The sequence below is a fragment of the Ciconia boyciana genome, chromosome 4 (genome assembly GCF_034638445.1).
Source record: "Ciconia boyciana chromosome 4, ASM3463844v1, whole genome shotgun sequence".
In the NCBI taxonomy this organism is placed as follows: Eukaryota; Metazoa; Chordata; class Aves; order Ciconiiformes; family Ciconiidae; genus Ciconia; species Ciconia boyciana.
In genome coordinates this window covers 57,626,333-57,638,617 of record NC_132937.1, presented here as the reverse complement: position 1 = coordinate 57,638,617, position 12,285 = coordinate 57,626,333, and the positions used below count along the sequence as shown (strand labels likewise).

The window sequence follows — 12,285 nt, the reverse complement described above, 5'->3', positions numbered from 1 at the left end:
AAAGTCTTCAGCTTAGCAGCCTTCTTAGGCTGTGAATAATGTCCATCCCCCCCAAGCCCATACTTTGCAATGTGTCACTCACTTGAAAACAGCAATGAGAAGGTTCACCAAAAGGATGTTTGCAACCAAGAGGTAACAGGCCATGATGGCAGGAACAATCCATGCTCCTGTCTTGCAGGGTGGTAGCTGGATTATTTTGCCATCTTCTCTGGTTTCATTTTGACCACAAGGAGCTGGGAACAAAAATGCAAGAAAATGCAAAATGGGAATGAAGCTTATTTTTTCAGTGCTTTTTACAGAAATATTTAAATATTTATAAAGGCCTGCCTGCCAAAGCAATATCTTCCAAATAACAGTGGCATTGATGTTCCCCCCAAGAAGTTTGTACTTGCTATCACAGATTTTACAAGCTGCAGTTCTTGTTATTGTGTGTTATTTGCCATGAATTTCAAGATATTATCCTCAGAAATTGCAGGAGACGTGTGGTGTGGGTAAGCTGTCTGGTTGCATACAGCTAAAATATCATGGTACTCTGGCAGTAATTAGTGTCTGTGCAAATAAAATGATCAAAATGTTTAATCCTGGAAAAAAGCTTATGTATTTTTTTTTAATGGTGAAAGCTTGGTCTTTTTTGATTGATGGAGAGGCATGTGATAAACAGCATTAGGAAAAAGTACATGAAAGTAAATTAAAGAGTAGACGTTTATTGCTGTGCACTGTACTGCCCCGAGCCCCTCTGGGACATATTCATAATGACCCTCTGCTATTAAGGACTTTTGACTGCATGCCTAGAAACAGTGGGAGAGATTATCAAGTCTTTACTATACCAGGTAAAGGGACATGTAGGCAGCAGAGCTGCCACCTGCTTCCTCCCCAAATGCTTTGGAAAATGTTCTCAGTATTAATGTTGTAGAACTGAAGCAAGGGGAGATAAAACATTGTGAAATAGTTTTCCTTGCTTATTTTTGTACATGCCTTCATGTGCTGTGGTGGGTGATCTTCATTTGCAAGCATGGATTCAGTTTATGCATTGCTAGCCTCAGTCCCAGTGGTCCTAAGTACCTCTGCAATCAGCTCTTCAATAAAATAACTGAAGAAGCAGCTTACATATACAAACCATCTTAGTAAATTTTGCACAGCACTACTGCTAGCTTCCCCTCGTCCCCATCAAAAAGAAGTTTAAGTGAGGAATTTTCAAAGTGCTTAATGCTGGCTCAGTTCCTGCTAATATCAATGAGAGTTTCCCACTGACTTCATGGACAACAAAGTTTGCCAGTGCCGTATGTTTTGTAGAATCCCACCCTGTGTCAACAAATCCATGATTTCCAATACCAACTATTACTTGTTCTCAAAAAGGTCCTTCTGAACTTGGTTCACAGAGCATGGGATTCAACTGTGGGTGTCTGTACTGGCAATCATATGATATTACATGTGATTGAGGTACTTGGTTTTGGGCACTACATACAGCTGTTAGCTATAGAAATATTATAGCCGTATGGGACAGAAGAATACATGATACACCAGCTTCAAACAAAAACTGTCCCAAAATATTCAACTCATGGAAAAAGAAATGGCAAAGCCAAATACAAGCAATCCTACTTTTACAAGTAGCTCTGTTGTGTCTGGTCCCATGGTGTCACTAGTCCTTCCTGCTTACAAAAATACATTTTATTACTGGAACGGGCTGAGAGTATGCAATTCTTTATTTCACAGAAAGCATCACCTTGCAGATCGTTTTAAGTTAGTGCTGATTTCATGCTTCCCGCACTGCTCCAAGCAGCGGTTTCATTTAGACATTCAAAATGCCATCTGTGAGCTGCTGTGAGTGCAAGGCTATGTGCTCTCAGCCTTCACCTAGCAGAAACTGGGACATTCAATACCTCTTGGTATCAGCACTCAATGTGAGACTTACATTTCTGTTTGTGTGGAAACACTGGCTTGCTCACATGTTGATTCAGAGCTACAAAGTCCAACACAAGACAGTACCGAAACCCATCATGATTTCACTAGTAACTGAACAATCACTCTATCAGTTGATGAAACCTGTTGTCTAAAGACAGCACACAAGAAGACAGCATAAAAGAAATAATGTCTTTTGTGGCAACGAGAGAAGTTGGTGAAAAGCATATTTTAAACCTTAGATCAATGAGATCAAAAATTCAGCTCAAAGTCTGGTTACAATTCTATTATCCCATTTTTTTCTATTAAAAAAGGAGAATTTAATCTAAAAAAAAATCAGCTTTGACAACTACCAATACACAAATGATTTCTCCAGCTTTATTTGCCTACAACAGAGTATTTAGAAGACCATTAATGCATCCCTGTCAGTTTATGCCACACAGTGATGGCCAAATTAGACTTCCTACAAAGACAAGTTCCCATAGTCTATTCTATACATGCATAGATGTTTGGCTTGTCCTGAAGGTTTGCAAAAGATTTTCTCTTTTGCACGTTCTGTTGTGGGAACAGTTTTTAAATAACAAGGGAATACTAATCTCATGCCTTACTTTACGGAGAACTAACCCCCTTCTTAATCTTCATATCTGCAGCTGCATGAGAAAATGTGTGATGTGTGTCCAAAATGCAGAAGCCTGTGTTCCACTGCACATCACTGAACATCTTCCATCCTTCAAATATAACATTAATTGTAAAGGATTTTTTTTCCACTATTAAATAAACTGTTTGTTTAAAATAATTACTCCCAGGAAACCAGAAACAGAAATTTCTCTCTCTATGAAAAAGGACAGAGGACTCTGGCAGGACGCTAAAAGTAGTGATGATATTCTTTTTAGACAATGAAGATACTTGTTTACATTTAAGAAATTAGAATTCTGTTTGTAGGGTTCGAGAAGACTTTGTTACAGTAACTCCGGACAGTTTGCCTCCCCTGTCCGAGTATGTAGAAGTCCCAAGCATGTCTTATCTCCTTGTTAAGGCAAGCTGGGGCAGTTCGCTTCCCCCTCACCTGCACATACCCCTGCACAGGCACCAACGCGATGGCCAGCTGCAGACCTCAGAATTCAGACAACAGCACCTGCATTACATCAGCGAGGTCGCTAATGAGCAAAACAGGGCATTGCATATGCATGATATGTTAATCAGCACAAGTTTTATTATCCGCCCCTGTGGTGCTTTCCCTTGAGCTTCACTCCCGAGCAGGGCTCCACTGCGTCAGGTCCCCATTTGATGAGTGTTCGTGTCCAGGGGCTTCCACTGTGGTCACGCTATGCTTTCCATAAAGCCAAACCCTTCATTTGCTGAGTGCTGTGCCTTGTCCCTGAGGGATCCACACCTGCCTTTCACATGTAACATGGTTTGACAATTTTAATTATGTTTGGAGAAATGCAGTAATTTTTGTAGTATGTGCAGTAACATATTGTGATAACAAACTTTTTCAAAGCACAATTTTAACATGTATGAAAACATACTAATCTTTTTACATTACAGCCTTGCTTGAACAAAAAATACACAGAGTACTTAATTCTAGTGAAATGTTTTGCTGAAGAAAAATTCTGTTATTACAACTATATGCCTATTTCAGGTAGCTGAAAAACCCAATCAGTCTGATACCTACAGGCCATCGGATAAAGGTCGAACATTAAGCCCTGAACTCACACTTTAGAAAATAATAAATGGCTGGAGTTTTAATTTCAATTACATGCATTCACTTCACTCAGCTTTCAAATATTGTATCCTGACATCTGTGGATGTACATGTTTTTTGCATCTGTTGTTTCCTTTTTCACAATCTCCTCCTATGCTTATTTTTCCTTCCTGGCTCCCGTTTACAGTTTCCTGTATGGGCCTTTCCTACTACATACGTAACCCTTCCTCTTTCCTGGCCAGCAAATAGTTGCAAAGCAAACAGCAGTAATGCATGCCTCTGTGTTTCAGGCCTAAAGTGGCGGCGGAGCTTGAGAAGAATTTGTTTCCCTGCTGTAATTACTGTCACGACATGGGCACTGCTCATTTTTACTGGGTATTGGGTGGAGGGCTTGGAAAACAATATGTGCAAATTTCTGCATCATGACTCTTCCCCCAGCTGCACCCTTCCAAAGTAGTTTTGGGAAATAATGGAGAAAGGAAAGTGGGTAACTGAACAGCTTTGTTACCAAATAGCTTTTTGGCTTTGATGAAAACTTCTCATGTAAAAATGGATACCACTTTTACAATACAAGTTGATTTGTGTGAAATCACAAGAAACTGTGGAATGGGTTCATATGATCACAGTTCTAAAGAATAAGGAAACCAATGAGTGCATATTAACTAACAAACCAATCCATCTTTTTTTTTAATTCAAGTCTGCAGATTTTAAATGCACTTTCATCACCCTGTTTATAAGTATATAGGCACCTTCCAATTTTGATCTGCACTGAACCCAAAGGATGTGAAAACATTTTCTAATTTTTTAATCAAATGTCTAAGCAACCTTACCAGGTTGCCAGGCTGGTAAATATTGAAAAAAAGGCTAAGCGAGCTGCCTAGGGCTGTCCAGTTCTTCACTGACAGAGAAAATATGGAGCTCTGGGAACTCTGAATCTCACACCATTGCTCTGCTCATCAGCAGAAACATCCAGGGAATTGAACAGTGTCTCATTACTTCAAAAAAGTTGCTTTAACTACAGCATCGTGACCTTACATGTTGCTTCTTGCCCTCAGCCACATTAAAAATGACTTTGAAGTGTCTCTCCAATCTGCTGGTATTTTAATGATAATTTTTGGTAAATCCCTGTATTTTTCTTGTTCTCGCTAGTGCTTTCTCTCCCTCCTCTTCCCCCCCACATTAAAAATATCCAACCAAATGGAACCCAAGATACAATCTCAGAGGAGTGCTAGGAAGGGGAATACTGTGCAACTCAGGCCAGAAAGACTTTCGAATGGTGCGTGGGCTGTGCACAAAGTTTATCCTCTGCTTTTGTCCAACAATGCTAAAAATATTGCCTGTTCTGCAGAGCTGCAATACAGATGCAAAAACAGAACAAAAAAAAGGCAAAAAAGCACACAGGTATGATTTGTTCTGTTTTGTGTAAAGCTGCTCTGTTTGTTCTAATTCCAGAATGATCCATGCCAATGACAGCCCTTACAGGAAGCTCCTATGGAGACATGAAAAGCATGAAACCTCTAAGATCATATAGAATTTAGTACAAAATTTTCATTTATACTAAGAAACCTTCTAGAACTTAAAAAAAAAAATAAATCTAACAGACTAAGAAATTTAAAGAATTTTTAAAAAGTCCTCTGTAGAAATTATAGTTTCCTCTTAAGTTCATTGGATAGTTAAAACCTGTGTATAATCCTCTCTCATCTTCTCAAACAACTGCATTCTGGTTACTTGGCGTTTCTCCAATACAAGTGAAAGAGAAGGAGGCCCCATCTTTTTCTCTTAAACTATGTAGGTTTTTCCAATAAGGGAGTAGGCATAGGGAACAAACACAACTCAGACTGATCTTCAGATTCCAGATGGCACTTGAAATACCGTCAGCTGGAAAGAAAATCCAGATGCAAATCTGACATGTGAGACACCAGGCAAATCTGAAAAACAGCCGAAACCAAAAAACCCAAACCCGTGTTGGCTAACAGCACTCTCAGTTGCTTTGCCTTCTGAATAAAGGAAAATGTGAGGTCTGCTACTGGTTTTCTACAGGTGACTACCATTTTTCAAGTTGCCATTTATGTCATCTGTCTACATTTTTTACTAAGGAAACCTGAATAATCAGGTTTCTTTATAATCCTTTCCTCCCTGAATAATCCTTTCTTCTTCAGTATTTTGTATGTACTTCTATCCATAGTATTCTGGAGGGGCAGATAGCTTGGTAAGGTGAAAACAAAGTTCTTTGCGTGTGACAACTGCGTTGTGAATTTTTTGGCTAAAATTGTGAGCAATAGTACCAAAGTAAGTGAGGTGAACTTTGGGAGAGATTTTACAGCGTTTGTGGATTTCCTTCCTGACAGGCATTCACTAAAGGAGCTAAGCGGCTGGCTGCTTCCCCGTGGATCCCATCGGGCAGCACAAGGCTCAGCTGGATTAGGAAAGGTAGCCTAGAAGTGAGATAGTTGCATATACCATCACTGGTTCCCTGACCCGGATCCTCCTTCCTCCCCCAGCTAACGCAGCTGTGATGAACTGTCAGTCTGAGAGGAACTACTTTTGAGACTGGTTTTGCTCTTTTTGTTGAATTTACCTGAAAATTTGAATACAGTTCTAGAAGATTACTCTGCTTCTTTTTCTCCCCTTTACAAGTGGTTGATAGTCAGGAATTTGTAGGAATGTAGTATTTATGTACATCACTGATAATAAATGACACCACTGAATAATGTATTCATACTCCCAGAAGTGAAGACATAATTCTGTCCCCACTTTTGAGTTGAAGATGAGATCACATGCCAACAGGACACTAATGCACACTCCAGTTAACATATGTATTTAAAAAATGAAATGAATACAGAAATTATGGGTAAAAATGTAAATGTATATGACATGCATTATTTCAGAGACAGACATTTAGCTGGTGTTTTAACTGTGCAATGTGTTGAGATAAAAATCAGAGTAGACCCACTGGATGGACAGGCTGCCAGCTGATGAGATGGATCCAGACATTGTATCTGGTCAGCCTTAATGGCATGCTTCACAAATCAACAGAAAATGAAAAAAAAGAAAAGTAAGTTAGAAATTTTAGAGTAGCGTACTTTTTTTGTACATTTCTCAGACACTAGGATAATCTCCAGGAGTGTGACTCAAATGTATATGCACTTCCAAGATCAGCACTTTTGCTGAATCCCAAACTTGCAAATAACATTGTAATATTAAACACCAAAATATAAAGAAAACCACAAAGAAACCCTTTTGGTTTTCTAAAATAATAGTAATAAAAAAATCTGCTCCACGCTATAAAGTTCAATTGCAGTTTAGAAGTAGCATAACAATTTTAGAACATGTTTATCTTATTTGAGAAAGTACAAATACTTCAGTACTCTAACATGAATACAGTGGCTGATTTAGCTTAGAACAACTTGGAAAATATATATAACAACAAATTTCCAAATAGTGAAAAAATGTAAGTATACTAGTAAAACCTTTTGGGTGCCAATCAGGTCATTTTGATTGTATAACAACATCACCAACCATTTGCTCATGCTCCCAGTCTATTCCAGAGGAAACATTTTTGAGACAACCAAGCCTCAGACAGACATGACATATTGCACATATTTTTGTGCTGAAAGAGTGGCAGATTCTAATTCCCTGCATCATCTGTCTCTCAGGAAGGAGGAACTAGGTGCTGCTTTTCATTTTGGCATCACCACTTTTGCTGCAACTCCTAGTTTCCTTGATACAGACAGAACAACACGTCTACACTTTTGAGCTGGAGTTGAAACCATCAGGAATTTTGCTTTCCCTAAGCCTCAGAAGAAATTACGCTGCATCTTTTTGCAAGGTTTAAATGTTGGGCATCTGAATAACACACGAGACTATCCCTAAATCCTCATGCAAGGGTATGGAGCCTGCCACCCTTGTTTCATACTTAAAAACCATGCTTCATTCAAAGACACTTTAGTTTCTCAGGTTTCAGGGTTCTCAACTATAATCAGCACTTCATTAAAAAAAATACCAAGAACTTTTTATTCAGCCAGTTGCCATGTTTGTTGCACTATGGTAGTTACTTAGTACAACATCAATAAATGGCCACTTGTAGAGGGACAGGCAGAATTCTGCTTGTGGAAGGAAGTCATAGTTTAATGGGATAAACCTTTATCCCTCTCTTATGCTTTTGGAACAAGATACCCCCAGCTATTATGCCTTTGAAATGAAATGAATTTTTAAAAAGAAAAGGAAAGGAAAAAGGATAAAAATGAGGGAATCAGGTAAAAAGCTAAACTCAGTGAGAAGCTTTGTGATTTTAGGTATTTACTTCCTTGCATGCCATGCTGCCTCTGAAAACACAGTGGGGAAGTAAACATAAAAAAGAGGTTTCATCTGTATCCACAGTAATGATTCTGTGCTAACCAGGAAGAAGAAATGAACATGGAACTGCTGAAATATCTGCCATGTGATACATATACGTCTGTCCATCTGAAACTCCATTAAGTTGGGGGGATTATTGGTGATATAGATACATTTATTACCTTAACCAGCTCAGGAAAAATCAACACCTTTTTTCCATTCAAACTTGGTCAATACTGTACAAGCAGAAGATAAATTATGAAAACACTGCCCTCTCCTAAGGTGGTACATAGGATAAAAAGGAATATCCTAAACAGAGCTTTAATGGATGCCATCTGCCACTGGAAAAGATACTCGCTTCTAAATGCTGCCAAGGCTTACGCATATTTAAGTAGGAATGATGAACATCAGTTGCATGTCAGTGTTTGCTAAAGATACATTGTTTGTGATTCTTACTATGTTCATCTACAGCATCATTTCTCATGACCACCCCTCTCCTTTGGCATAATGCACCAGGTGGCACCAGGAGGTTTAATTTAAATAGAAAACTGGCATTTTCCTGATCACCAGCCAAATGAATCCTGAGGAGATAGTATATGAAATACTGGCTTTTGTTCTGTTTGCACTGACGTGAGCACAGTCTTGCCTTCCAATAAATAAATAAAGCAAAATTCTAGTAATGGATCTACTGTCCCCAAAGAATTGCATCACATGGTTTAGCATAAAGGTGGTGGGAGTGAGTAGGTAACAGAGAAAAAAACACATTGGATTAGATCCTCATGAAGTGTAGGAGCTGAAGGTCTAACCCAGCATTATTAGACTTGATGCTTAGTATGAAGTTAGGTAAAAAGTATTTAGGTCTAAAATCAAACCAATGGATGAGAAAAAAAGAAGTGACTTTTTATGTCCCAGGTATACCAACGAACTCATGGTGGATACCTGGGAGGGTATCCCTCTCACCCAACTGGTAAAAAGGAACCATTTAAAATGTTCTTTATATGCAAGATAATTTAGCATTGCAGATTTCTGGTTAAATAATTGTGAAGTGATGCCAGAAGCATGTTCTGAAACTGACACCCCAATATTAGCTGAAAAAATATTTTTGTGACTATTCTCTGTGATGGAGTTCCTCTATCCTGAGCCATTTATTGAGCACACATACATGATCTAATAGGACAGCATCTGATCAAAGTTGGATACCTGACTTTGGAGTATGAGAATCATAAACTTGCTTACGGTCTATCTGGTCTGCAAACACTTCCCCATAGATCATCCAATAAGGCATGTAAAAAATGTTTTTCGCCAGCTTCCACGAAGGCTCCTCATTGGGGAAGAGAATAGCCTGTCTTGCGACACCAAAGCTCATCAGAACCACCAACATGATTATGACAAAGTACATCATGTCTATCATCTGAATGTAATGACAGGAAAAGAGAGAGAAAGAGAGAGAAGGGACAAGAATTAGAGGAACTTATTTGTCCATATTCCTATTATTATATGCTGCAAAAAACGTTTGTAAATCTTAGAAACAGAATTTTAAAAAACAAATTTTCAAACAAAAATTTTTCAAACAAAAAAGAATGAAAAGCCATTCTCAGTTTTACACATAACAAATTTCATTTTCAATGAAATGAAGTGGTATTATTGTGTCCTTGGTTTCACCCAGTGTTGCTTTTAAGAACAATTTAAATGTTATGAATAGGCTTAAAAATACAAGATACCATCTGGTCACACCAGTTGCCTGAACAAGAATATAGGTTCACTGGAATCAGCAGCCTGGTCTGGGCAAGGGTCAGGAGATGATGGCTTGTTTATAGGCACCTAGTGGCAACTGTACCAAAACAAAAGGGCTGACACGATTATTTTATTCACTGGTAGTCATTGTCTTGGAGCAAAGGAAGGAAGCTGCATCTAACATACGGAGTAACGGGTGGCAGAACAGCCTGTTACTGCAACATAAGGGACACCATGGTGGTAACCAGTGAGAAAGGAAAGCTGTGATACTGGCTGGACTAGAAATCAGCTTGGTGGGGGAGTCTGACAAAGGCCATATTTAAAAAAAATAAATGCGGATAACACAGACACTCAACTCTATTCTTCTCCATTGTTGAAGGCCTCATTAGCATATGCGCAAGTTTAATTAGTGCTTGCAAACAGTGCCTACCCATTCATAATATTCCTGGAAAAAGTGGGACAGCAGTCCTAGGAGGTGGTGAATAGAGGCTGAACATTAGAAGAGGAACTGTGCTAGAAAAGACCCTCCAGAGAGCAGAGCAATGGGCATCAAGCAGGTACAGCAGAGATGCTTTATAACCCAAAATGAATGTGAAAAAAATGGGAGTCCTGTAAGGTCCCTGGTAAGATCCCTTTAAAACCTTTCGTTACAGGCTTACTTTTATGTCTTTAGTTATAAGGCTTGTTATGACAGAGCTGTTTTTCACAGCTTTGGATGTAACTTTTGTCTCTGGCCACAACTTGACCCAAAACTCCTCGAAGCCTTATGAGTTTTAATCCCTTCAGTCTCTGCATTTTCTGCCTCAGCTGCATTCTGTCTTCCCTGTGAGGCAGCCGTGCAACCAACCTGCACCTCAGCTGGTGGCCTTATCGCTCCATGGGGGACCTGCTGCAGCTGAAGAGCAGGGTTGCTCGTGACAAGAGCTGGCGGAAGAGGGGACGTATTTGCAGCAGATGGATCTGGCACTGCTGCAGGGGTTCCTCAGTTTTAAAGCACAAGGAGAGAGACCTGAGGTCAAAGTAACACTGGGAAAGTATAACAGAGAAAAGAGAGGGATACAGAGGAGCAAACAGAAAAGGATATTCTCACATTTACTGGGAGAGAGGCTGTAGGAGAGAAACACCTGTAGGGCAGGGCTCTGGTAGGAGAGCCTCAAGGAGCTGGAAGGAAGGAACTGGTGACAAGTGAAAAAAAGCAGGGAAAACAAAAGTCTTGAGGTCCATAAAAAATGCAGGAAAGAAAGAAAAAAACCATGGGGACATAAGAGAGGAAAATAAGTGCCTTAAAGAACTGAAAAACAGACAAGTAAATCACCAACACTCCTATGTTATTCAGAGCATTAATCTCTCAAGAAAACCTGACCGAAGAGGAATTCCAGATCATTGTACCTCAGAGAGCATCCTGAAATGGGAAAGCTGCATAATTACGTTTAGTTCCTACTGCTTTTAGGGAAGGAATTTGGACATGAAACCTGGTTCCTCCTTTCTTCTCTGATGAAACTTTTTTTCAGGTAGAAATACATAACATGATATGATGTAATGTAATACCTATTTTAAAATGTCATGCAAGCAGATAAACATAATGAGTATTTGGTGGCAATTTAAGACAATTTCTTAAATGCTTCCAGTGGTTTTGATCAGGAAACACACAGGTTTGACCTCTTTTTGCAAGAAATAAAATTTTCAGTGTTATTCTCTATTCAAGCTGCATATTAGCTTTTCCCTCCTTCAGTTGGGTATCTTTCTAAAACCTCAGTAGCTTGTCTGAAATCCATTGAAATAGATCGGCAAGTTTCCACTGACTCTAATGGGCATTGTATCAGGCCCTTTGGCCTGTAGGGTCAAATTACAATTGCTATTTTAACAAGGCAATGGCCTTGGCAATGGCAATGGCAACCATTCTGAAGAACTCATTAGTCACCTATTTTAAAAAGTGATAAAATGAGGAACTGCTGGCGCAGTTTTAGGAACAAGAGGGGTCCCTCTCCCCTTTTTTATTTGCAGACAAGCTAAGAAAACGTAGACATTCCCACACAGTAAGGGAACCGATATACCTCTCTCTCTCTTGACATGCCACAGTGATTTAATTTCACTCCCAAATAAAAGGGGAGTAAATCTATCAGTGTGCAGAGATCAGAAAAGCACATTATAATAAGCATATTCTGTTACTGAAATTAGTAGATAATAATAAACTTGTCCATTCAGCTTCCCCCTCCTATCTTCACCTTTGCTTTAGCCCATTGCTTTTAAACCACTCAAGCCCATTCCTGCCCCTTGCTTAATTTCACTTGCAGATTTGTTCACAGTGTGCAGAGGTAACTTACTACAACTATTTTGTTGGATACAATGTAGAGGCAGGTGAAGAGAAAGTTACTTAACATTGGAAAGATGGAAAGAGTGATCCTTTTCCTCCTGAGTGTAAAACTCACTCACAATAGAAGCTCAGGATAAAAGTTCAGGCATTAAATATGGTCTGTTGAGGAACTCAATAGCTGTGATGGGCTTACGGTGTAGAAATACGTATAACCAGCTTGATGTTCTCCATAGTACTGAATAGTACTTGCAAGACCATGAAATTAAAAAGACAGAACCCAAGGAGGTAAATGGACATGT

General features: G+C 39.2%; 1 protein-coding gene across 1 annotated transcript in view; it reads right to left on the bottom strand.

Moving 5' to 3' along the window:
• Positions 1-12,285, bottom strand: part of TRPM3 (transient receptor potential cation channel subfamily M member 3) — a 288,488-nt gene that overhangs the window by 15,400 nt on the left and 260,803 nt on the right. The window contains exons 21-22 of the mRNA XM_072858792.1: positions 9,175-9,349; positions 83-233 (exon numbers count right to left, since the gene is read on the bottom strand). Coding sequence (XP_072714893.1) covers positions 83-233; positions 9,175-9,349 — 326 coding nt within the window. The remainder of the gene's footprint in view (positions 1-82; positions 234-9,174; positions 9,350-12,285) is intronic.